Source organism: Gekko japonicus, unplaced genomic scaffold (assembly GCF_001447785.1).
Source record: "Gekko japonicus isolate JY-2015 unplaced genomic scaffold, Gekko_japonicus_V1.1 scaffold2790, whole genome shotgun sequence".
In the NCBI taxonomy this organism is placed as follows: Eukaryota; Metazoa; Chordata; class Lepidosauria; order Squamata; family Gekkonidae; genus Gekko; species Gekko japonicus.
The window spans coordinates 178,429-205,542 of record NW_015160307.1 but is presented as its reverse complement, the minus strand read 5'-3'; the positions used below and the strand labels follow the sequence as shown (position 1 = coordinate 205,542).

General features: G+C 45.6%; 1 protein-coding gene across 1 annotated transcript in view; it reads left to right on the top strand.

The window, feature by feature from the left end:
- Window positions 1-27,114, top strand: part of LOC107114849 (cysteine--tRNA ligase, cytoplasmic-like) — a 40,856-nt gene that overhangs the window by 5,975 nt on the left and 7,767 nt on the right. The window contains exons 2-6 of the mRNA XM_015416450.1: window positions 12,422-12,667; window positions 19,670-19,761; window positions 20,563-20,651; window positions 21,649-21,745; window positions 22,906-23,004. Of these exons, the coding sequence (XP_015271936.1) occupies window positions 12,422-12,667; window positions 19,670-19,761; window positions 20,563-20,651; window positions 21,649-21,745; window positions 22,906-23,004 (623 nt within the window). The remainder of the gene's footprint in view (window positions 1-12,421; window positions 12,668-19,669; window positions 19,762-20,562; window positions 20,652-21,648; window positions 21,746-22,905; window positions 23,005-27,114) is intronic.

The window sequence follows — 27,114 nt, the reverse complement described above, 5'->3', positions numbered from 1 at the left end:
TGGAGTGAGTTGTCATTTATGAAGGAGGGGCCTCTTTAATTGAGTTACAGCAAGGGTTTTGGAATGTGTAGTTCATCATGCACCAACGAGAGAAGCCGCACCACTTGAAGCTCCCTTTTTTAGTATGGCTATTATATCATCTTAGCCAGAGGAAGTCTACAATGTGGTAAAATTAATTGTGGGTCCTCTGTTGTAGGTCATGGTTAATTGGTGAGTCTTGGGTGTTGAAAGGTTTTAGATAATTGCATTAGGCTCCTTCCCTCTCCATGTGTACTCCTTTCCATCCTTGCAGCATTTAATTTGCACTTGATGACTAAAGTGGTATGGTGTTGAATGCTGATGCAGACATACAGCTTTTATTCAGGAGCATTGTGTTTTCTTCAAATACTCAACAGAGGCAGCATATAAGCAAAAATGTTGGTAGCTAAATACTTGGCCAATGATGCCTAGACAAAACGAATATATAAGCTACAGATATTGCATACAAACTTCCATTATTTAAATAGACTGATTTGGGGGTTATGATAAGCAGGTTTATCCCAGACGACTTTGGTTTTTATGAGGTGACACATGGCCTGTGGGTCACCTAGCAACCCACAAAACCCTCTTCTACACCCTGCAGCATCACCTAATAGCTCCAAAATATTGGTTTGAAGAATCCACCAATTACTCCCAAGGTAGATGAACAACAACAAAGATGATCTCATGTTGGGATTTCTTAAGAGATGCCACAATGTGTAGAATGTTCAGCGGTCATAACCAACTGTTCATCTTCGTGTCTTCTGTGCAGTCCCACATGGGACTGCCGGAAGGCAGGCCTGCCGCGGAAGAACATTCCAAGAGCTTTCTCAATCCTGTAAGAATTGAGTCCCCCCTCCCCTCGGAGAGAATTGTGAAATGAGCCATTTCCCGCCCATTTGGTCACGTGACGAGGGGAGGGGGAGGCACCTCTCTCTCTCAGTCCTTTTTTTGCCGCCGTGAGGAAAGGACATATATTCCAGAGCTACTGTCTTTTACCTCAGGTTTAGACAAATTCAGTTTTTTTCCTTTTTTCTTCTTCCATCTGTTCGCTGGAGATCTCAACCTGCTCATGGCTCTATTTAAAAAGTGCCAGGCTTGTGGCTCAAAGATGGCTACAACAGATGATCATCTGAAATGCCTCCTGTGCCTGGGAGAGGGCCACAACACGTCCTCCTGCGAGATCTGTGGTACGTTAACCCCGAGAACCAAGCAAGAGCGGGCATTAAAACTAAAAGCAGCTCTTTGGGAGCAAGCCTTGTCTGGGGGCACTAGTACTCCCTCACCGTCGAATATCTCTACCGACGTCGTCAAGCCCCCCCCTAAATCCCAAAAGCCGAAAGAGGTCTCGGCAGGGAAGAGCCGGAAAAGATCCGTGTCTGCCCGACCGCCTCAAAAAAAGGCGAAAAAGGGCAAATCTAAGTCCTCTACTGTGTCCCCGATGGGAACTGAGGCAAACTTACCGGCATCGCCGTTGCGCTCAACGTCGGAGCCTTCGGCAACCGCAGTGACGTCGGCGATCGGCGCAGTCGCAGCTTCGACGTCGAAGAAGTCCGTTTTCCTATCTAAGTCCTCTACTGTGTCCCCGATGGGAACTGAGGCAAACTTACCGGCATCGCCGTTGCGCTCAACGTCGGAGCCTTCGGCAACCGCAGTGACGTCGGCGATCGGCGCAGTCGCAGCTTCGACGTCGAAGAAGTCCGTTTTCCTATCTAAGTCCTCTACTGTGTCCCCGATGGGAACTGAGGCAAACTTACCGGCATCGCCGTTGCGATCGACGTCGGAGCCTTCGGCAACCACAGTGACGTCGGCAGCTTCGACGTCGAAGAAGTACGTTCCTTCGACTCCAGCTCCATCGACGTCGAGACGCTCCCGATCGACTCGACGTCGTAGTCCAGCTTCTCGACGTCAACGTTCCTCGACGTCGAGCTCTGACGTCGTACATCAACGTCGATGAGAGTCCCCGGTTGTGGGTGATGCGGACGTCATCAGTCTTCATTCGTCCAGGAAGTCTTCCAGATCTGGTTCTTCGGGCAGCCAAGGATGGGACGTTCATCCGTGGGGCTACCCTGTCGATTGGGAACAAGTTCCCCCCTGGTGGGTGCCACCTTGGTGCCAAAAGCCTGCTGCAGAGTCGTCGGAGTCCAAGTCGAGATCCACATCGACGTCGAGACCTTTCCACGTCAAAGTCCCTTGCCGGTGCCAGGTCTCCTGTGGGACAATTGGACGTTGCTCAGTCAGAGGGACAGGCCTCGAGCGACGGCTCTGATTCCGAATCGGAACACACCTTGATCCCGTCGCCTGAGGAGGCAGTAGGGGATCCTACCCCAATTTCTCTGACTGAGGAATTGAAGGGCTATTCAGAGCAGCTTCTGCGAATGGTTAAAGCCCTTGAAATAGAATTTGTCTCTCCCAAACCTTTAGAGGAAGATCCCGTGTCGGTGATTTTATATGCCTCTGATGTGGGCCCAGTGGCTATTCCTTTGGTTAAGGGGATAAGGGAAATTACCTGCAATAACTGGGCTCGTCCGGCTTCGGTTGCAGGATCTGATCGAAAGATAGAGAACCTCTATAAAATAACAGAGGATGATGGTTTCTTCCTATATCACCATCCCCAACCCAATTCGATGGTGGCGGAGGTAATTCCCTCTAAACAGACGGGAGGACCGAGTCTTCTCCTCTAGACAAAGAGGGCAGAAAGTTAGATGCTTTAGGGAGAAAGCTCTATTCGTCTGGAGCTCTGACACTAAGAATAGCTAATTTTAAGGCTATTATGGCCAGGTACCAAGTTACGTTATGGGATCAGTTAGCCCCATTACTGGCTGACCTTCCAGATAACAAGAAGGAGCAGGCCAAGCTAATTCATACAGAGGGAGCTCGCCTAGCCAGACATGAGCTCAATGCTTCCAGACATGCAGCTGACGCTGCGAGCAAGGTTATAGCATTGGCCGTAGTCCTGCGTAGGCACTCATGGTTACGCTCATCCGCCCTTCCCCCAGATACGAGGGCGCGAATTGAGGATTGCCTTTTGAGGGTAAACTCCTCTTTAGCGAACAGGCTGACGAGGTTTTAGAGAAAGTGCGAAGGACTAGCTGACAGCTAAGTCATTAGGTTTAACTACGCAACAACAGCCTCAATCTACGAAAACTAGATACTTTCAGTACCTAGACACTTTCAGTACCTAACCGCAGTCAGAGGGTGTCGCTTCTCGCCTGCCTCCCAACCATTTAGGGGGTCTTTCCAGCATCCTTTCCCCCCAAAATGTCAACAACCCGTACAACGAGGTAGACAGTCTCACTCCCCTAGGGGATCATTCTCCAGGGGTAGGAGTTCACAATGAGGTGTTCCCCCTCTCTTCAAGGCCCGTTTGGCACGTTTTTTCAGTCAATGGTCTATGGTTTGTTCGGATACGTGGGTGTTAAGCATAATAAAGTTTGGTTGCTTTCTGGAGTATAAAGATACCCCTCCTGTATCCTTCGAGGTCCCTACCTCGCATAGACAAGACGAGGCCTTGGCTTTAGAGATCGATTGGTCGCTAGTAGCAGATTCCAGTGAGCGGTTGCTAACCCAGGTTCATTTCACCATCAATACTCTCCAGTCATTGGGAGTTGTGGTCAATTTGAAGAGGTCTAAACTTTCCCCCGTTCAATCTATCCTGTTCATAGGGGCTAGGATACACTCAATAGCTCATAGAGCATTTCTACCTGAAGACAGGACCAGAGCTATACAATCCCTGGTTTACTCTTTCTTCCACAAGAGACATCAGAGGACCCTATTCATTCAGAGGCTCTTAGGTCTCAAGGTTTCCATTACCTCCACGTTCATGCACGCCAGGCTCTGCTTGAGACCTTTGCAGAATTGGTTTTTGCGAAGGTTTAACTCGGAACGGGATTCTCAGTAGGTTTTCCTCTCCATCCCTAGGCAGATCCTGTCCTCCCTACGATGGTGGATGACATGGGGGAACGTGGTGCGGGGGTTTCCGTTGGCGCCCAGTCTTCCTGACACACATGTGTTTACGGATGCCTCCTTAGAGGGCTGGGGAGCGCACTCTGGGTCCATACAGGTGAAGGGCCTATGGTCCCCCACGGAGTCTAAATTTCATATCAACAGACTTGAGTTTAGAGCGGTAAGATACGCCCTTCTCTCTCTTGCAGATTCCGGCCTTGGGAAGTCTATTCAAATAATTATGGACAATACAGTCGCGATGTTTTACGTCAACAAGCAGGGTGGTACAGGTTCCCTTTCCCTATGCAAGGAAGCTTCGCTCATTTGGGAATTAGCGATTCGAACAGGGATTCCACCTCTCAGTGGTTCACATTCCGGGCTCTCAAAACAGCCTAGCAGACATACTCAGCAGAACAGCTCTCATGGTCCACGAGTGGTCCATTCCGTTCACGTACCTGATCCCCATATTCCAGAGGTGGGGTTGGCCGGAGGTAGACCTCTTTGCCTTGACGGCAGACGCAAGGTGCCTGTTGTTCTGTGCCAGGTCACAAAAGGGGGACAACTGTCTGGGGGATACATTCCTCCTCAGATGGACTTTTTATACTTTTCCGCCTCTTCCCCTCTTACCGAGAGTGTCGACAAAACTAGCACACGACAGATCAGCGTGCATACTGATAGCTCCGCTATGGCCCCGTCGGCCTTGGTTCCCGCTGCTGCTAACGCTAACAGGGAACGAAAGGTACCCATTGCTGCAAGTTCCAGACTTGCTACGGATCGGTCATACTCGCCACCCTGCCCCCCACACCCTAAATCTACACGCATTCATTTCCACGTAGATACTTGTTCTGATCAGGTAACGGAAATACTACTGGCTTCCCGTAAACCCTCCACCGGAAAGTCCTATAAGGCCAAATGGTGTCGATTTACTATTTGGGCGCAAGACCGTAAGATTCGCCCGGACACTTGTCCTTTGATGGAGATCTTTGAGTACCTCCTGACACTAATTGACCAAGGTCTTTCCCCTTCGTCCATTAAGGTTCACTTTGCGGCCATATCGGCTTTCCACTTGGGAATTGAATCCAAGCCGATATTTTCCAATGCCTTATCGAAACGGTTTCTAAGGCGATTGTACATCAAATTCCCTGTAGTACGGCCTCCCTTCCCTCAATGGGATCTCAAATTGGTGTTAACACAGATGATGGCGGCTCCGTTTGAGCCACTGGATAAGAGTGCATTAGTTCATTTGACACACAAGGTCATTTTTTTGGTCGCCATTATTTAGGCTCGTAGAGTTGGGGAATTACAAGCCCTTCGAATGGATTCCCCATGTTTAGAATTTCACCCTGATAAGGTGATGCTACGGCCAAGCGCAGATTTCCGGCCAAAGGTGCCTACTGCGTTCCATACTTCACAGGACATAGTCCTCCCTACTTCTTCCCCAGTCCAGTTTCCGAAGTAGATAAGGAGTTACATACTTTGGATCTCAGACGAGCGTTATTGTTTTACTTGATACGCACGTCGGTGTTCAGGTCCACAGTTTGTTTGTTTGTTTGTTGCACTGGTCCCAAAAAGGGACAGACGGCCTCGAGGCAATCCATCTCCAGATGGATTGTTTCAGCCATTCATAGCAGTTATGCCTCTGCAGGTCTCCCCTGTCCCTTTCCAGTCAGAGCCCACTCTACTAGGGCACAGGCACCCTCGACTGCCTTTGCGGCGTCTATCAATATTTCTGACATATGTAAGGCAGCTACTTGGTCTTCGCCTTTGACTTTCATTCAACACTATTCGATCGATGTTGATTCTAAGGCTGACGCATCTGTGGGTACAGCAGTGTTGCAATCATTACTTGAATAAACTGTTTCGCCCACACCCGCCTCCGAGTCTTGTGTAGCTTGCTAGACTCCCATGTGGGACTGCACAGAAGACACGAAGATGAAAACATGGTTGCACTTACCTGTAACTGATGTTCATCGAGTGTCTTCTGTGCTGGCACACATCCCTCCCTCCTTCCCCGCTGTGGACGACTTGTATTTCCCACGGCGGCAGGTTAGGACTGAGAGAGAGAGGTGCCTCCCCCTCCCCTCGTCACGTGACCAAATGGGCGGGAAATGGCTCATTTCACAATTCTCTCCGAGGGGAGGGGGGACTCAATTCTTACAGGACTGAGAAAGCTCTTGGAATGTTCTTCCACGGCAGGCCTGCCTTCCGGCAGTCCCATGTGTGCCAGCACAGAAGACACTCGATGAACATCAGTTACAGGTAAGTGCAACCATGTTTTCTCTCCCCACCCATTCCTTGCATTTTGGTGTTGCCTGTATGCTTTCTTTACCGTGTCAAGAGCTTCCGTTCTTTGTGGGATTTAATTTCTAGTTTCCATGACCTTGAAATTAAGCCTGAAACCTCAATACCAATTTGACCTAGAGGCTCCACTAACAAAAAGAAAACAAAGACAGCATTAAACAGAGCTTCTCTTGCTTATAACATTCTAACTCATCATCTTGAATATTCGGTGACCTTGAGGGTCTACCACGCTTAACCACTGGTTTTTATATGCTTAATGGAGACTGCCATTGGACTCACTGAAGGCCAAATATGCCTGAAACAAACACCTCCTAAGTCTGTAGAACTCGCCAAACTGTGAGGCGAGGGGGAGGCCTTATATCACGGCCTTGAGACATCTCTTTTGTTCGCGTGCTGTCTTAATGTTGTGTCTTTTGCTGCTTGCTGTCTTTTGGTTGGTCTCAATAAAAGATATTACATGGTTTTGTTTTGGGGATTCATCACTGAAAGACTTCTGTTGAGGGTACTTCTATTTTGGAAAGGCAGAAATGCGCTGCTGTCGTGTACTGTGTTAACTTAATTTTTTAAGACAGCAGGTGCCTTCATTTGCCAGGAAACATTTGTTGCTTAGTTTTGGGCTTCACTCACGACTACACTTTAAAAATTGTGATAAATACCTCTCACTGGGATAACTGTGATAAGTATCTCAGATTGTACTGCTGCCTTTTCATTTGTGTAATCTGTCTTTAAGTTTGTACTAGCACTGAATTTTCCTTTTAAGAATTTGAATTAATTCTGTTTACATTTCTTATCCCCTTATCTTCAGCATACCCAGTTAATCCAGTCCTCTCTTAACTAGTATGGTCAGGGGTCATTTAGTAGAAAAAGAGGTGCAGGAGCTCATTAGCATAGCTCATTTGCATAACATTTGCATATGCCACACCTCCTGGTACCCTGTTTCCCCGAAAATAAGACCTACCTCAAAAATAAGCCCTAGCAGGATTTCTATGCATTTGTGGTATAAGTCCTAGTGTGTCTTCTTGAGAAAAAATAAATATAAGAAGGTGTCTTATTTTCGGGGAAACACGGTATCACCGGAAGTGGGTCAGAAGGCAACACCCACTGCTCAGGACTGTTTTGGATTGTTAGCTATGGGGGGGGGGGATGCACAGATCCTTGTGCTCCTCATGGCCTGGGGCTGCTGGGAGCAGGGGGCTTGTTGCATGTGCCCGCCCCCTGGGTTCTTTACTGCTGGAGCTCCACTCCTGTGCGCTCCTGCAGGAAATGACCCCTGAGTATGGTATGGATTCATAAATTGAAGATCAGGGTTTGGCTGCAGCGGTCATGCAGGCTGAAATATACAAGTTGATTCCCCCCCCCCCTTTTGGTATTTTTGCAAGTGTGTGTGTGGGCTCGTGCCCAGACGTTATGGCAACCTCTGGTGACTCCTACTGGGGCATGGAGGACATTCAGAGACGTGGCTTGATAGGCTGCCTCTGGCCTCCTGGCCCTGGTATTCTCTGGAGGTCTCCCATCCAAATACTTGCCAGGGTTGGCCATGCTTAGCTTCCAATATCTGACAAGATGGGGCTTCCTTGGGCTACCCAGGACAGGGCCACAAGTTGATTTTTTTTTTTAGTGTCATGTTCCCTCAACCCAGCACAAAAACCAGCCAAACATCACATTGTTGGGAACTCAGTTCCTAAGTGAGCCTTGAGTAGCACAGAGACCACAGAACATGGGAAGAAGGGGATTTCATTCATCCTTCTATCCGTACCATTTTCTCATTCTGAAGCAGTCCTGGGGGAGATATTAGCCCCATGGGGGAGCTGCATGCCTAGTAGCATGATGTGCAGCTGATGGTGTGAACAATAGGTTGGGGGAACCCAGACCTGACTCTCAAAAAATAGTCTCACATAGTTCAGTTCTGAGCCTTAATTTGGGCAAAGGGCAAGCATTTCCTAGTACACAAGGCAAACAGAAGCACCTCAGACCATGTTGCTTGCTGTGTTGGCCACCCCAAGGGTTTCTAGTGCCCTAGGTGGCTATGCCTTTGGCACCCACCTTCAATAGAGAGGGGAAAATGGAAAGATTAGAATGAATGTTTAGTTCCGTTTACTTGGAATTTGACATGGACAGTGTAAAAATAAAATTGCTATTTTAATTGATCTTTTAAAAAACCCTTCATTAATTCAACATAATATTTGGTTTGTTGCCTTTTCGCACTAGGCCATCAGTTTGTGTAAATATCTTGAACTTTGCTTTATGTGCTTTTGCTTTCACAAATAGGGTAATAAGTAGTTTGAGACAAGGTTTTGAAGCTGTTTTGAGCTCTGTTGAGATGGTGGCCAATCCAAGAAGTATCTGTGTAACTGGTAAGAAGTTAACTGTTTCTAGTACTATCTCTTGACCCCCTCACTAATGATCTAAAACCTATTTCAGCTTTTTCTCACATTGAATAGATTACAATTTTGCATAGTAAAGATTCTGAGTAGGTCAGTTCAAAGTCTGCAATCCTCAGAATGGTTTTGTAGGAGTAAATCCAATTAAGTAAAATGGAACTTCTTCTGCGTAGACCTGATAAGGCTTGCCTCTAATCAAAGATTGTGTGGAAAGTGGAACCATATTTCCAGCTTTCAGGACAGAACTTCTTCTTAATGTCTGTCTACCCGCCAGGATACAGAACATAGTTATTTATCCACCACCACCATACTTTTTGGACCGTTTGGATTAAGTGGAAGTATAAAAGGCAAAACTGGTCATCTGAGGTAGAAAAATGCTCTCAGAGTCACAGCAAGAATTGGATCAGGCAGGAAACAATACAATCTTTAAGAGCGAGAGGAAGGGGATTTTTATTTTCTCAATTTATTTGAACCTCCTCGCTCTGCTGCCCCAAATGGAGCTTCTAGTTTCCTGTTGAGAAGGGACAAACCCCCCCCCCCCCATTTGCCAACTTGGCCCAAGGAGGAACATCTCAGTGTGGGGTGGGCTTTTTGGCACTTTAGGCAAGTTTGTGCTTTAGGGGGCCTTTATGGTCGGGCTACTCTGCTTGGCTGGCCGTCTTGTTTCTCTGCCCAAACATCTGAGGCAAGCCCCTGAAGCCAATAGCAGGACCCCTGAGTATCAGAGGTAATTTCGGGGGGGATCGCGGGGGATCGCAGTTCCCCCGGGTGAGGTCCGGGGGGCGGGGCACATGACGAAGCCTCGCCCCCTGTTTCCAGCCGCCCCGCTTCTGGCCCTCATTCAGCCAGGAGGGGGCAGGAGAAGAGGGAGGGTAAGTTGCTTCCTCCCTGCCTCTCCCCACCCCTGCCTGCCTGGGGCCAGGGAGGGCCTTCGCGGGGCTTCCTTGCACTCCCGCCAGCCTTGCAGGTCCACCGCCGGGCCCCTCATGGGGCTCGGCAGTGGAGCTGCAAGGCCGGTGGCGGCGGCCGGGACCGTTGGGGGCGGGGTGTGTGGCCTTATGACACACTTCCGGTGATGTCAGGGGGTGTGGCCTCATGACACACTTCCGGTGATGTCAGGGGGTGTGGCATATACTAATGAGTTATGCTAATGAGTTCCCCTAGCTCTTTTTCTACGAAATGGCCCCTGCTGAGTATAGTGGCACGGGAGAAGGCTGTGAGCGCATCTCATGCCCATTATTGTCTCTTCAACCCGCCCAGACACTACTCTGGCACTGAGTTGAGCCCCTGCGGCACTCACAGTGTTGCTGGGGTTTAGTTTAGCTTCCTCCCACAGTGTCTGGCCAAGTGCACTCCTTGTCTCTCCCTCCCTCCTCCCATTTGTCGGCATGCCAAAAACCTTCCCAGGGCAGGTGGGGTTGTCAAAGGTCAAAAGTGTTACCTACTTCCTGGTAACATTCAGTTTTCCAGTTCATAACTGCAGCAGAATGATCTGTGTACGTTTAAGAATTAAATCCAGGATTTCCCATAATGTTGAAAGAGAGGAAATGTGCCCGACAAATGATTTTGAACCAGTTATTATGGCAAACTTGTTATGAATGACCGTGGTGTTATTTTTTTTTTAATGCTCCAGGCTTGTAAATAAGGCTAACGCATAACAGCTTTGACTAGCTGGCCTGCCCTTACATCTGTGTGTCTAGTAATTTGTACTGCGAACCAGAAGGGTTAAGCTGACCATATATATTATAAAAATACAAAATTGATTAAGGTGTACACATATTAAAATATATTCGGGTTACATTTTTTTTTCCAAGTATCAGACTAATAAAAGCATATCAATTATTAATACACATGATGGGTCAACACTTTCCAACTGAAGACCAAACGCGTTTCGGCCTCAAAGGGCCTTCCTCAGTGGTCACTATACAACATAGTATAGACACACATTCAAACATATGTATACTTATTTAAAGACCAGATGTTGTATCCTGAAATTATAAAAATAGAAGGGGGAGAAAAGAGGGGAAAGGAAACTCAAATTATTATTATGAATGCAGAGGTCATTTCGGGGGGGATCACGGGGGATCGCAGTTCCCCTGGGTGAGGTACAGGGGGTGGGGCACATGACAAAGCCCCGCCCCCTGCTTCCGGCCGCCCCGCTTCCAGCCCTCATTCAGCCAGGAGGAGGCAGGAGAAGAGGGAGGGTAAGTTGCTTCCTCCCTGCCTCTCCCCACCCCTGCCTGCCTGGGGCCAGGGAGGGCCTTCACGGGGCTTCCTTGCACTCCCGCCGACCTTGCATGTCCACCGCCAGGCCCCTTGTGGGGCTCGGCAGTGGAGCTGCAAGGCCGGCGGTGGCGGCATGGACCGTTGGGGGCGGGGTGTGTGGCCTTATGACACACTTCCGGTGATGTCAGGGGGTGTGGCCTTATGACACACTTCCGGTGATGTCAGGGGGTGCGGCATATGCTAATGAGTTATGCTAATGAGTTCCCCTAGCTCTTTTTCTACGAAACGACCCCTGCATGAATGTATACCAAATCCTTATTAATTTAAACAATTGATTTTTTTGTAAAACTAGAATTACCTTAAATGTTTGCAATTGTGTTGCTGGTATTAATGATGGGCCCTAGGTATGGCCATATTCATTCCAATTATTCTAAATAAAAACCATGAGATGAAATAGTAAAATTATTATATTATTAGTAGTTCCAATTATTATATTTAAAGTAGCCTAATAGCCATAAAAATTAAATTGGCCAACAAACCTGGTACTGAGATTGCAAAAGTCTGAATGTGTGTCATTCCATCAAGGTAAGGATTCTGTTATAGGCTGCTGTAATAGCTACCATATGTACTCATTCTGAGGTGATGCAAACACCAATTAACCTTGCACCATGCCAGTCAGGTGAGATGCAAGATGGGAGGGGGTAGAGAGGAGAGAAAGAGAGAGAGACCAGGAACATCTTAGGGAGAGGGGGGGGGGGACATATCAGTAAAAAATTCTTTACAGAAAGCAGATACAGATGTTCATAAACAGCAAGTCCAGTCCACATCTTCATTCAATCCAAAAAGAGCCCACGTCTGCAATTGATGAATCCAAAATAACTCTCTTCTCAGGAGCACTCTGCACATGTTCGGGTTGGTAGTCTGTACAGTCTCAATAATCCAAAATGTTAGCTGTTTGTCCGTGCAACCCTTCTCCAGATAATGGCTCACTAATGGTGCAGAGCGTTTCTGCAATCTAATGCAACTGTGATGTTCTCCTATTCTGACCTTTACAGGTCTTGATGTTTCCTGGCTGGTCACCTGGAGGCAGTTTACCCACCACATGCGACTTAGGTTAATTTAACAAGGAAAAAAAACTTCTCTGCTTTTTGGTTGTGTTTGTTGCTTTTTAACTTGTGTCGCTTTGACTGCTCTGCTGTGTCGTGCCCAGGGGTCATTTGGGGGGGGACGCGGGGGGACGCCATCCCCCCGGGTGAGGTGCGGGAGGGCGGGGCCTGGAGCTCCCTGCTGGTGCCCGCTGGAGGTCGCCGCCGGCTGTGGGGAGGACACACTTCCGGTGATGTCAGGGGGTGTGGCATATGCTAATGAGTTATGCTAATGAGTCCCCCTAGCTCTTTTTCTACGAAATGACCCCTGGTCGTGCCGCATGGCCTAGCTGCTGCCGCTCCGTAGAGCTCTTAAGGTCCTAACCTCGACTGAGGGATCCTTTGCTTCAGGCTGCTTTTGAGCAAGGAGATCTGACTGCTTCTCATCTGCCTCTGTCTTTGCAGCTTCTGACTACAGTTACATTCTGAGCGTTAGTGAAGAGGAAGCCAGGTGGAAGGCTCTGAATGAGTACCTCAGCACTCGTAGTTATATCCAGGGGTTCACATTTTCCCAGGCAGATGTGGAAGTTTTCAGACAGCTTCCGAGCCCACCTGGGGACCCGCACTTCCACGTGGTTCGTTGGTACAGGCACATAGAAGCAATCTATGATGGCAGCAATGAAAGGCATGACTCCTGTCAACTCCAAACAAGTGAGTAATGGCAGGGGCTAGTGGGCAGGGAGTCCATGACATGTTTCATTTCTACATTTGATTATTCCTGATCAGAAGTTATTCTGCCTCTGTCTGAGCTGCCCAGCCGTATGTTTTGAGGGACTTGCAGACACCATTCCTTTCGATGTTGAAAGATAAGAGTGCAATATCGAAACAACCCCCCCCCCCAAGTGTCAGAGGCTGGCCGGGTTGTTGTCTCTGGCTGTCTCTTCCTGCTTAGCACATCTACAATGCATTCCTTTGTGGAGAGACTCAAGTCTAAGCCTATTGAAATCACTGGGCTTCGACTGGTGTCACTGTGCATAGGGCTGCGCTGTTGTGAAACACTGACTCCTTAATGCTAAGTAAGGGGGAAAGGGTGGGGGAGAGATCTGCATGCACTCATGGTGTTTTCTGCAAGTCACCTCCAAGCAGGGGCCGATGAACCATTAAGCGGACTAGGCACGTGCTTAGGGCACCAGGGCCAAAGGGCACCACAAAGTTGGGGAAAGGGTGAAAAAGCTTAGTTTGTACAGTCTATTGTGTGATCATATGAATAAATTTTTGTATTGCTGCAACCTGCACTGTGTATCTGGTCAGACTGGTCAACAACTAAAATGGACTGGGTCAGTGTGGAAAGGAAGGGGGGGGGCACCAAGATTGGTCAGTGCTTAGGGCTACCATAGAAAAGTGTGTGTCAAGGGCTGCTTACAAAATCTTGCATTGCTTTTGTAAGAGCCTTAATCCGCCCCTGCTTCCAAGACACTTTAATGTAATAAGGGGGAAGGAGAAAGTGTAGCATGGTAAGTGGGAGCAGGGATATATGACTGCCCCCTAACTAATTATTTATACGACTAAATTAAAATTTACTGTTGTGGTGATTAGTGACATTTAGGCAGTAAGTAAATAATAGATGGCAGTGTCTCAGTAGAAGCCCCGGAAAATGAATTTGGGAGTAATAATCTCACGCTTTAGCGGGACATAGTGTGAGCTAGCATGACTTTGCATTTTGGCTTTTGGCTAATTCTGCCATTCTCTTACAGATGAGGCTTTAGCTGACCAGACTTCCCTGTCAAGGTGCTAGGGAATGAACTCTCTCTAGGATGGGTTCCATCAGTAACATTCCATAAAATGTATTCTACAGGCCCTTCTTCCCAGTAGTCTTATAGCCAGACGTGAACAAGAAAGAAACTGAGGGACAGACTCTTTATTACATGGTGTATATTTCCTCAGGACTGACAAGCAAGAATTTACCTACTTGTAATGACTCTAAGTAGTGTCACTGCTTGGCTAGCTGCAGGCGTGCCCTCACACACCCTACCAATTATATCTGCCCTAGATTTTCAGTGCTTCAGCCAGGGCCGGCTCCAGCTTATTTTGCGCCCTAGGCGAGGATCCCTTCTGGGGCCCCGTGCACCCACCAGTTGTCAAAAATAAATGCATTTTAGGAAGAATGAAAAACACAAATAATCAAGAAACTCCCAGAGTACAGGGCCGGGTGCAGTTTGGTGCCCCTAAGGGCCGTCCTGCTCTAGGCGATCGCGTAGTTCGCCTGAGTGAGCCGGCCCTGGCTTCAGCCCCTACTATAGAAAAGTGTGTGTCAAGGGCTACTTACAAAATCTTGCATTGCTTTTGTAAGAGACTATCTATGGTGGTCAGTTTAAATCAGACTTTCTAAGAATTGAACTGAGTGCCAGCATTTTCTCTGAGGACACAAGAGGGCAAGCTGGGAGAACGTCAGGATTCTAGTTTTAGATTTCTTCTGATAATGCTTTTCAGGAATCACTTTGTGTGCCTTTTGACCCTACTGAGCAAGATTCTTTGTATGCGTTTGATTACAATGTGTGTTCAGCCCCGGTAAGGGCACCCTGAAATAGTTTCAACTCTGTTAGATTTTTTTCCTCCATCCCAGCTCTGTGCACGTGAGACAAGATTAGGGTTGCCAAGTAATTTTGTCTTACTGGCGGGGGAGCCTCGCCGGGAGCTGTCATGCGCGCCGCCAGCACATCACCGAAAGTGACGCGCGACGTTGAGCACGTTGAGGGCGTGGCCCCGATAGAGTTTTCCATAGAGTTTTCCCTCCGACGATTGGGGCCACGCCCCCAACATGATCGATGTGGTTGCGTCACCTCTGGTGACGCAGCCATGCTGCGCTTCGGGGGCGGAGTTCCCCCCGGGGCCCAATTCCACGGGGGCGGGAATCGGCCCTCCGAAGCGGGGGTTTACCCGCCCCCCGCCCCCACTTGGCAGCCCTAGACAAAATACAGAGTCTGAAACAAAGAGATCGATGTTTATGTAGAAACTGCATATTTGCTTGTATTCTGCGTACCTGCCAGGTTATTCCAAAAAACTATGTAACTAACTCTGTGCCCCCCCAGGGGCTTTGGGGGTTTGTGTTGCTTCTACTGCAGCCTCTGTGGCACATGGCAAAACTGGTTTCAAAATGGGAAAGGCTCTTGGAAACATTTAATATGGCTCAAAGATCTGCTACTCAAAGCAAAAAGCTAAAAATCCCACTGGTCATGCTGAGGTCCATGAATACACATAAAGTAATTCTTTGGATCCTGGCCAGTGTTTCTTGTAGTTATCTCAGTGTTTCAAACCATTTAGTCCTAAACCCATTTATTTTTTTAAATTTCATTTATAGTCTGCTTTTCTCACTGAGACTCAAGGTTGATTACACAATTTTATACCCCCCCCCCTAAAAAAAAAAATGCTATCACTGACTTTTTGTTGGTTCATGTCTCAAGCTTCTTTTGAATAATTCCTGATAAAATCTGCCATATGGTTTTTATTATTGTTTTGTAACAGTGAAAGAATATAGAACAAAAACAAATCTCTGTTGGATGTAGAACGTAATAATGAACAAAACTTGCTTTACTATAACCTCAGGAAATTTAAACAGAAAGCACTGTCCCTAAATATACTCTTGTGCACCTTTGAAGGTTATGCACATGCGTGCTTCAAGGGCCTGATTGTTCAAATGGAATGCATGCATAGAGTGAACTCCTGCACTAAAATGAATCGGAAAGCCTTTTTAGATGGGCCAGCTGCATTTGTGGTTTAGAACCCTCATGTCTGTAAGCAGGCAGATTGATGTTATATAGAACTGGTGCAAAATCAGGGTCGATAAAAAACGATTTTTTAAAATAAGGGTGCTTTATCTGTTTCAAAATATACCTGTTCTTACCAATTTGACTTTTATACGTAATTTAGAAAAAATAGTAAGGGACTTTATCTGGCAAAAGAAAATTCTCGAATTAAACTTAAACTCCTTCAGGAAAAAACTGAAAACTGAAAAAGGTGGTCTGGCGTTACCAGACTGGCGCCTATACTTTCAGGCAGCATCCATGATATGGATCCGTGATTGGGTTAAATTAAAGGACTTAAGGATTCTGAAGCTGGAGGGACACGATTTGACCATAGGATGGCACACCTTCTTATGGTATGCTAAACAGAACTCACATACTTACTTCAATAACCATATGCTGAGGAAAGCCTTATTAAAAACCTGGAACAAGATTAAAAAGTTAGTTTATATTAAAACTCCAGTTTGGGTGGCCCTGCTAGAAGCTTTTTCAAGCCCCAACTTGATGACCAAATCTAGATACGCTACATGGAGACTTACTAGATAAAAATGGAAAATTAAACACGAAGAATGTGCTAGAAACTCAAGGAATTGCATTATCATGGTGGGAGAGAAATCAGCTTGAATCTAGGTGGGCGAAAGATAAACAAACAGGATATAACAGTGACCACTTAGAATTTGATAAGATGGTAATGGGGATTGAAGAAAAACTTATTTGTAAATTTTATAATTTTTTATTAGATCAAAAGATGCAAGACGAGGAAGTTAAATCGGCAATGATAAGTTGGGCCAGGAATATAGGGCATAATATTGAATGGGCTAAATGGGGAAAAATGTGGCAAAATATGAGAAGGAGGAAAGCAACTCCTATGAAGGAAAATCTTTTAAAAATGTTCCACAGATGGCATCTTGCACCAGCTGTGTTAGCACGATGTTATTCCAACTTATCGGAGAAATGTAAAACTGAAAAAAGCACATTTTTTCATGCCTGGTGGACGTGTACCAAAATTCAAAGTTTTTGGAAAGAGATTCACACTACTATGGTTCAAATAATTAACAGACCAGTTCAATTTGCTCCCGAGATATTCTTACTAAACATAATGCCTGATAATATGGAAAAGGTGGATGAACATCTGATTAGCCACTTGTTTACGGCTGCAAGGATGATGTTAGTTAAACAGTAGAAGCAGGAAATTATGCCATCCATGAAGGACTTTATAGCCAAAGTTACAGAAATAGCTGAATTGGATAATTTGACATTGAGGCTTCGAGGGAGAGAGGAAGATAGTTTCAAGAATATTTGGTTGAAATTTTACAAATGGCTAGAGAAAAAAGTATAGACGTTGGTTTAGTGCGTGTATGTCCAGAGCTAAACAAAAATGTATTTAGTCAAGTCAATAAATATCAATTAAAAAATAGTCAGATTTTTAAATTTAAATTGGATTTTTAAAAACAAAATGCTTTTTAAGGAAAGTCTATTTAAAGATAGTTTTCTATTTAAGATACATTATAGTCCAACGGTTATTCATCATGAAATAAGGATTAATTTTTAGTTATGGAGCATAACGCTGTATATTCATGCAATGTTTACATTTTTTGGTAAATGAATTCCATTAATCCATTCATAATGTCATGCTCTTCCAGAGGTTTCTGTAAGAATATTGGGCAGTTTTTCTATCTGGAAGATATTATCACAGATGCTTGGTTTTACAGTTCTCAAAACATGAATTTGTGTCTGCAGAGATCACATGCGTCTTCACAGCAAAAATATTATAGAACAGAGTTAAGAGACCTCAGTATATGCATACAGAATCAACCCTTTATCTCTTAAGGGCTAAGTTTCAAGAAGTTCAATGAATATAAGATTGTTTGGGGTGGAACAGATCTGGGTAAGGCAGGGGTCGTTTAGTAGAAAAAGAGCTAGGGGAACTCATTAGCATAACTCATTAGCATATGAGCTCCACTGCCGAGCCCCATGAGGGGCCCGGCGGTGGACCTGCAAGGCCAGCGGGAGTGCAAGGAAGCCCCACGAAGGCCCTCCCTGGCCCCAGGCAGGCAGGGGTGGGGAGAGGCAAGGAGGAAGCAACTTACCCTCCCTCTTCTCCTGCCTCCTCCTGGCTGAATAAGGGCTAAAAGCGGGGCGGCCAGAAGCAGGGGGCGGGGCTTCATCATGTGCCCCGCCCCCGTACCTCACCCGGGGGAACTGCAATCCCCCGCGATCCCCCCCGAAATGACCTCTGGGGTAAGGAGATGTTAAGATCCAAGCTGAGGAGGGAGGGGCTAACAGTGCAAATGAAAGTGAAATTTTTTGAGCAGAATGCCCCAGAAATCTTGAGATCTATTTCAGTTGGTAAATAACCAGTTATTATTTTTCTGATGTAACCAAAACTCACCTGAAAAGTTATTATATGAAAATGAAACCTTTCTCTGGGTTGTAAATATTAAGGCCAGCAAGAATGAGCCTTTATGTAGAAAACCATGATTTAAATTGAGTCTTACGCAGCCACAATCGCTGACATCGCCAGAAGTGTGTCAGAAGGCAACACCCACTGCAACTTACCTGGCTGCTTCTTGCTCCTCGTGGCCCAGGGCTGCTGGGAGCAGGGGGCAGGGCTTCTTGCATGTGCCCGCCCCCTGGTCTCTTTACTGCCGGAGCTCCTGTGCGCTCCTGCAGGAAATGACCCCTGGTCTTACTGACTAGTGATCTAAATTGTGATATTTAGCTTCTGTCAGAATAAGTTTCACTAGTGCAGTTGATACAAAAGAAAGATTAATAAGATGTTTCACTTCCATACATTATAATTAAGGAAAAAGAAAAGGAATATAGCAATATTGATCTTAAGGTACCCAAGGGGAAAACCTCAGATATATTTAAATACAGTCAAGTCTGGGCACAGTGGCCTCCAGCAATATCAGTCGGCACAGTAAGCTGAGTGACATACAGTGGCTTTATTATAGTTATTTGGGGAAACTCTTCTTGGCTAGTAAAAATGTCTTACACTGGCCGGATATTGTCTTTGGATCCAGCCAGTCAAGAATACTATGTGTTTATATTGGTTCAAATATCTTATATATATTTATTTCTATTTTAACTTTCTTTTGATTGTTCACTGCTTTTAAGGACCCTACGTTGGGCGGAAAGGCAGTGTACAAATATTTTATATAAATAAATATGGAGGTAAATGAATAAATTTACCACATATAGCATATGGTCCCTTAATCCTGGCTGGTCCTAATAAAGCGTAGTTGTTTGGTTCTACAATGAAACTTCATAAATTCTGAGTAATTACTTCCTTGTTGAATTTGTCCTTTGAAGCTCGGGAGTCTAGGTTAGAGACGGAATGTTCAACGAGTTTCAAATAGCAAAAGTGTTGATTTAAGAGCATGCTAGAAGGAAGCTTTACAAAGGAAAATGCACTGATCTAGAGGGCAACTGGAATGCCGTCGGCATTGTTTACAGTACATTCTTTTTTCTGGGCTTCATAGCAGTCTGATACCTCAAGACTGGTTTCCTCCTCAGAACTCCATTTTGTGCAGTTTGTTTTTGGCGGGAACATGCAGGAACTGATTGGCTTCTTTCAGCTGCTTCAGAGTGTCCTTGAAGAACTCCTTGGCAAGGGTGGGGGGAGTGCTGAATATCTAGCAAGCTCCTTCCTCTTTATGTGGAAGCTCAGTTCTGGATTAACTCTGCACTGCATTGTGTTGCTGCTAGTCTTTTTTTTTTTTAATAGCACCACCAAAATCATTATGTATTTTAAACAGTAATGTTCTTTTGAAAGTGATTACTGTCCAGCCATTCTTTCACTTTGAAATAGCTAATGACAAGCAGGGGTATTTTGAGTTTGTTTGCTGTAACGGTATCGTTTGGTGATGATTCATGAACATTTAATCCAGAGTTTTGAAATCATTTCTAGGTAAAAGCAAGCGTACTCAGCCTCCCTGGTCTCCACCACAAGGGACAAAACAACCCAAGCTCTGTCTGTACAACAGTCTCACTCGTAATAAGGTAAATCTTTCTGTTCTTGGTAACAGCCCATTCTTCCTAAGTCATTCTGACTTATCAGGCTGTCTAGGCTTGGAAATGAGACATCAAGAAGGGAAACGGCCTATCAGTTATCTTACTGTAACAAAAAGTGACCTCAGTACAAACTTTACACCAGTCTATGATTTGCATTAATCATCGTTAGGAACCCAAATTATACCTTTGAGCTTCCAAACGTACAAGTAAGCCACCGTTCAGAACTCCTTGTCTAGTTTTTGCTTTGCACTTCTGGTTTAGGTCTAGTGGCCTCCAGAGCCTGAAGCAACGGCCATAATTATAGTCAGACATCATCTCAATCTGTAGCTCAGGTTCTTTGGTTTAACTTGATGTCTGAGTTGAGTAGTGAGTCAGTCGTGCTGCCCTGATTGAAAGTAAAAGCACAGCACAGTTTGCCACTTTAGCTCAGTATACCTTCTGCCGTTTCTGTGAAACTCATAGAATCAAAGCGTCTAATTCAATCTGTATGTAATTCCAATTCCAGATGGACAAAATTCTCCGGAGTTTAACTTCCGTTTCGTTAAACTCCGGAGAATTTCATCCCTCTGGAATTGGAATTACATAAAGATTGAATTATATGCTTTGATTCTATGAATTTCTGTAATTTTGTAAGGTTATAAGCGCTTTTTGCACTATCTACAGTGTTTTTGTCATTCTTTATTTGTTGTTGACTATATGAGCTGTACCCCCCTTGCATGTTGTTTCTGTGAGACTAGCATGGAACACATTTGGCTTCTTCTAACTCCTCTGCCTCTCATTCCTCCTAAGGAAGTGTTTCAGCCCCAAAATGGAAACATGGTGACATGGTATTGCTGTGGTCCGACAGTGTATGATGCCTCCCACATGGGACATGCAAGGTATTTGAATAACTGATGACCTTATACGGGGCCCATTTATTTTTAAACACCTAAAGAGTGCCCCACGTTTTATTTTCAAGAAATAATTGTGCATGGTTTTGTAACCATGTGTCAGAACCCACAGCTAACAATGAAATACACGCATTCGGGAATGGTTATACTTTTATTGCAAAGCTATAGATGCAGTAACACAGGCACTGTTAAGAATGGCCGCAGCCAGTAGAGCATAATAGGATATAGGGTATTCGTGTGCACACACCCCCATCGCATTGGCCAATTAGGCACCCTCCCGTACGCGGGATAAGTCAGGCAACCGTTAGGTGGCTAAAGCTGAGAACTCAGAGTCTCTCACGGTTCATAGGAGTTCTCCAGACAACACAACCTCCTCCTGCACATCTGTAGAGATAAGCGTTACAGCAAAGGCATAGCAGCAGGGATAGGAATGCAAAAGCAATGAACAAGACACAGAATGAACTCCCCAACCCCCACGGCAGCATAGCTGACACCATGGTCAGGCCACTACGCTGTGCGGGTTGTCAGTCTGGTGGGGGTTGCCCAGACCTTTGCTTTTTTACTTCTGTCCGTTTAAAACTGTGATTCAGCCCTCTTGGAGAAACAGATGGCTTTGAACTGATATGAAACCTCTCCCAACTAAAACCATCCCTGTCTGCCTCTTAAGCCGGTGGAGTTTGTTGCGCCAAAAAGGGGGAAGAATCAGGAGGGGAGATTTTTGCTTGGCTCCCTCCTCTCCACCGCAGCCCCATATCTCTCTTTGTGAATGAGGCTTCCCCAACCTTCATCACTGCCTTTTCACGGGTCAGAAGGGGCTGGGAGTTGGACAAAGGGAAAGGCCTGCAAGCACCTTCCTCTTCACTTGGTAGGATTCAGCCCAGTGGGCCTGGCATCTAGTCCGCAGACTCTTTGTGTTGCCTTCCCCCCTCCCGTGTGTTGCTTCTGTGTGCCATGAAAAACACTGTTATATTTTCAATTACTTCAGGTCATACATCTCGTTTGACATCCTGAGAAGAATTCTGAGAGACTATTTCAAATACGATGTCTTCTACTGTATGAATATTACAGATATCGACGATAAGGTAAATGTGAAATGTCGCTGTTTCCATTCCGGAGTGAGGCTGGCAGGTCTACATTAAATTGGTACTGTTTTTTTTAATATTTTTGAATCTACTCGTAGCCCGAATGCTCACTCTGTCATTGGGATTATCACTTCTGTCTATTTTAGCTTGATTTCAGTAGGAGAATGCGGACTGGGGGGCTAATTTGAGGGCTTCTTGCAGGGCCAGGGGTCAGGGATATGGCAGGGATGGAAAGGTCATTTAAGAACTAAGAGCCAGTTTGGTGTCATGGTTAAGTGCGCGGACTCTAATCTGGGAGAAGCGGGTTTGATTCCCCACTCCTCCACTTGCACCTGGCTGGATGACCTTGGGCAAGCCATAGTTCTGATAAGAGCTGTCCTTGAAAAAGAGCAGTTTCTGTCAGAGCTCTCTCAGCCCCGGCTACCTTACAGGGTGTCTGTTGTGGGGAGGGGAAGGGAGAGGAATTTGTAAGCTGCTCTGAGACTCCTTTGGGTAGTGAAGAGCAGGGTATAAATCCAATCTCTTCTTCTTATTATTATTATAGCAGTATTAGAATATCAATCAAGTAGAAATTTCAACGGGAAACAAATGGGTTTGAAATTCTCAGGAGCTGAATCTTCTGCCTGAAGTCAATAAATAGTTCCCATTCTCCAGGCAAGTAAAATTCTAACTGGCAGAAGTGGCACAGAGGGAAGTGAATTGGCACATAATTGAGTGCCCCAGAGAACTAGATAGCTCATGAAAATAAGGCCCATGCTTATATAGATTTATTTATACCTGCTACAGGATGCTGGACTAGATGGACCACTGTCCTGATTCCTCAGGGCTGCTCTTTCTCTTTTTTGCAAATATTCCAGCTGTTTGTGGGCATACCGTAGGGGTGTCAGATTTGATATTTTAAAAGATAGTATCTCACATAGCATTTCAGAATAAATGTACAGATGGCGATACATACAACTAAGGAAGCATTCTGCATTTAGAGATGGGAAGGGGAAGGTCAATTCTGCACATGGTAGTCCCTGAGTTTTCATTAGAATATGGTCATTATGTGTAATTTAATCTGTCAGAATGCCCCTTGAATCTTTTTTGAAGTTGGAGGTGTTCTGCAAGCTCAAACCGTTCTGACGTTCGCCTTCAGGATGTATTTCCTTGTGTTGCAGATCATAAAAAGAGCGAGGCAAAACTATCTCTTTGAACGATACACAGAGAAGAGGCCATCAGCAGCACAGCTCCTTGAAGATGTTCAGAAAGCTTCTGAGGTAAGTTCATGGCCAGCTCACCTCTCTGTGTAGGATGCTGTAATCTTAGCTGTCTTCCTGCCTTACCACTCTCCAGAAACTGTAGGGTCAGATGAGGAATCCTCACTGTCCAGGGCAGCCGGAGTCTCACGCAATAATGGCTATTCCTGACCCAGTCCCACTGGCTTCTCCTTCTCTGCATCCCCTCCCATCCCAGAGCAGACCCAGTGCCTTGGCACTCCCTGCACTAGCAGTGATGGCGAACCTTTTAGAGACCAAGTGCCCAAACTGCGACCCAAAACCCACTTATTTATCACAAAGTGCCAACACGGCAATTTAACCTGAGTACTAAGGTTTTACTTTAGAAAAGACAACTCATACATTAACTTAAGATGACCCAAACAAAGTAGTTAGGGAAAGCAATCCCAAATGGTTTCATTTACTTAAAATTATTTGGCAGAGAATTCGACACTTTAATGATGGTCTGGTGCCATAGGTTCGCCACCACTGCTCTATAGCCTAACAGGAGAGCTTGATAGTCTCATTCAGGGCAGCAGTTTAATGTCTGCCTAAAATTTGTTTATCTAGCAAAGTTTGGAGGGAGCTGCTGTTGTCCGTGGTGCAGAGCTTCACAGTGCAATCCTAACCAGTCTTCAGTAGACTTGGAAGGGTATAACCCTGTTTAGGATTGGCACTATTAGTGTGCTGTAGCTACTATCCCTTATCCTAGGGGTGTCAAACATTTGGCCTCTGTGGGCCACATCCGGCCCCTGCGGGACTCCTATCTGGCCCACCAACAACCCGGCAGTCTGCTGCTTCCTCCTTCCTGCTTCTGGCATCGCACCTCCTTTCCCCCAATCTCTCCTATTTCCTGCTGGGCAGAGGAGAGGGGGAAAAGCCTTCCTTTGATTGTCTGAGGGCTCCTCCCCCTCGAGGGGGGAGGTAAAGAGCCAGAGAGGGAGAAAAAATGGGCTCTGGTAGCACTTTCAAGAAGACCAGCAACACTTTATTCCAGCTATAAGTTTTTGTTTGCCTGCACACTTCTTCGGGGGGTTGGGGGAGCATGCCAGAGAGAGACAGTGAGTGAGTCAGTCCCAGCCAGGCCCGTAGCTACAGTGGGGCATCTTGGGGCTAGGCCCCCGACTCACTGGCCTGTAGCTACAGTGGGGCATCTTGGGGCTATGCCCCCTGACTCACTGGCAAGGCCCCACGACTTCCCATCTAGCCCAGGGCCCCCGAGTGGTGGCAAGTGCGGGGAAGGAGCTGGGTATTCCTTTAATTTGATTAGTCCCTGAGTTTTCGTTAGGGAATTCAGTTAAGCATGATTAAGGACATTTAAAACGCTCATTTGCTGTGTTGCAGTATTTCTTGGATTTTTTGGCAGTTATCTACCATTAGCATTCATAAGTAACTTCTCTTTCTTTCCTAAGTCCAAGTATAACAGGAACATGCAAAATATATGGAAAATCTGTAGTGGATAGCAATCAGGTGCTGAATATGAAAGATCCCAGCTAAAAGGAGTATTTAGGGTCCATTAAAGGTGCTCGTTCTGGGAATACTGAAGGAAGGAGCCGGGTGTTCCTTTAATTTGATTAGTCAGTGCCCCCTGAGAAATTTAAATGCACCCTGACTTTAAAAATCCTGGCTACAGGCCTTGTCCCAGCAACGTTTTATTCCAGGTATAAGCTTTTTTTTGACTGCACACTTCTTGGGGTCGGGTGTGGGGGAAGCTAGGAAGAGCATGCCAGAGAGAAAGACAGTCCTGTGTAAGATCAACAGGGTTTTATTCCAGGTATAAGTTTTTATTTGCTTGCACACGTCTTCAGAGAGGGGAGGAAAGCTAGGGAGAGCATGCCTGAAGGGGTGGGGGGGGGGGGAAGCTAGAGAGAGCATGCCAGAGAGAGAGAGAGAGAGAGAGAGAGAGAGAGGGAGACAGAGGGAGAGAGCGAGAGAGAGAGCTATATGGATTTCCCTTTCCATTTCTAACAGATGGGGTGAAGAAACCTAACGGTACAGTTTGCATTCCTTATTAGTGAAAGGGAGCAAGAGTCCACTCGCACCTTAAAGACTAACAAAGTTTCTGTCAGGGTGGGAGCTTTCATGAGTCACTGCTCACTTCTTCAGATACAGTTAGAATGAGAGTCCATCTTTCCTTCTATCTTGGAGAATGAAGTGATTTCAGACGCCGAATGACAATAGCAGGCATTGGTAATGAGAGAAACAACCTAGGTCTTGATTCAGTCCAGGAGTCTGCATTGAGCTTCATGATCAGTTGGAATTCAGCAGTCTCTCTTTCTAATCTCCCTTTGGAATTCCTTTGTAAGAGAACTGTTACTCTTAGGTCGGCAACTGAACGTTCTGGAAGGTTAAAATGTCCCCCCACTGGTTTTTGAATCTTGCAGTTTCGAATAGCAGTAGAAAAAGTAAGAGTCCAGTAGCACCTTTTTAAAAAAGACTAACAAAATTTGTTGTAGGGTATGTGCTTTTATGAGTCACTGCTCACTTCTTCAGTCTTATTTTCATTTATTCTTTGCATCCTCCTGGACTGAATCCTCTTGTACCAAATTGAGACCTAGGTTTCCTGTCTCATTACCAGTGCTGATATCTCCACGCCTACTACCCCTCTGCATATCACACCCAATCCGATCAAGCTGCCTACTGCCATTTGGCATCTGAAATCATCTTTATAAAGTTTATATATCCGGTACCTCGTGTTACATTTTATGGCACACATGGCCTGGCCCGACCCGACAAAGAGACATTTATGTCTGATCCAGCCCTCATAACAAATGAGTTCGACATTTAGTTGGGAAAATATTTCCTTTTCACCTTTGCCTTTCGCTTTCCTTCTTTCCTCTGCTATTTGCAAAGCCTCATCAGACAGCCACTTTGCTTTCTTGCATTTCTTTTTCTTTGGGATGGTGGTGATTGCTACCTCCTGTACAATGTCACAAACCTCCGTCCATAGTTCTTCAGGCACTCTATCTATTAAGTAATAAACGTACAAGTGCACTAAATAATGTTCATTTAAAACCTGACTGTTACTCAGGCCACAAAATCAATTGTAGAAAGTGAAGAGCTTTCTAGATTTTAATATGCATTTTTATTTTACAGATCATTCAATACTTTGTAATCTAGATGCTCAACGCTGACCATCAGCATTTTATAAATTGTATAATCTCCCCTCTTTTCCCTTAAGGTGGCATGACGGACAGTAAGGCAATTGTCAAACTTGATATCATGGGTTTGTGCTCATTATAGAGATGCATCTGTTTCCCATAATTCTGTGCTAATATGATGGAACAGCACCTATGAACTCCAATTACCAGTGTCTACATATCTATGACATTTCTATTTTGCCCTTGCTTCAAGGAGCAGAAGGCAGTTTACATGTTTTTCCCCCTTCCCATTTTATCCTCATAATAACCCTGTGAAGTTGATTATGCTGAAAAAAGTGACTGGCTACAAGTCCCTCGGTGAGTTTCAAGGCTTACTGGGACCTGAATCCAGGACTTCGAAGTCTATTCCAACACTCTAACCTCTACTTCACACCGGGCGATTCTGCATCTAGCATTTGCTCCACATTTTCTCAACTGGGAGGAAAAAGTGCAGCTTAAAACCACATTCAAATACCTCGGGGCAATGCTGTACTGACTGCAAAGTCACCCCTGAACAGCCATAAAACAGCCATAAATCTATGCAGAAGGTGCAATAAAATCCGATGATCAAAGGAAGTGATGGTAGCATGCAATGCAGAGGGGAATTTCTGTTCCAACGTGGGTTTCATAAAACAATGGAGAGAAAAGGCAATTCTAAATCAGTCTCTCACAGCTGATATAAGATAGCGGCTTTTCTTCCACCCGCAAACAAACCGTCATGGCACACACAGAAGTGTTCTTTATGACCGCAGAGCTGCTTCTTTCCTTCAGCATTAATACCTTCTTTGACAGTTATTTTGGGGCTGAGGGGTTCTAATCTTTTTTAGCAGCTGATTTTTTTTTTAATTGAAAGTAAATGTTCTGGTTACTTTAGTCATCCGGTTTCTTCAGAGGTAGGGAAGGATAATAAATCAAATAAAGAAATAATCCGCAATGTTTTGAAAATGGGATAGGCTGGGAAATAGCAAAATGC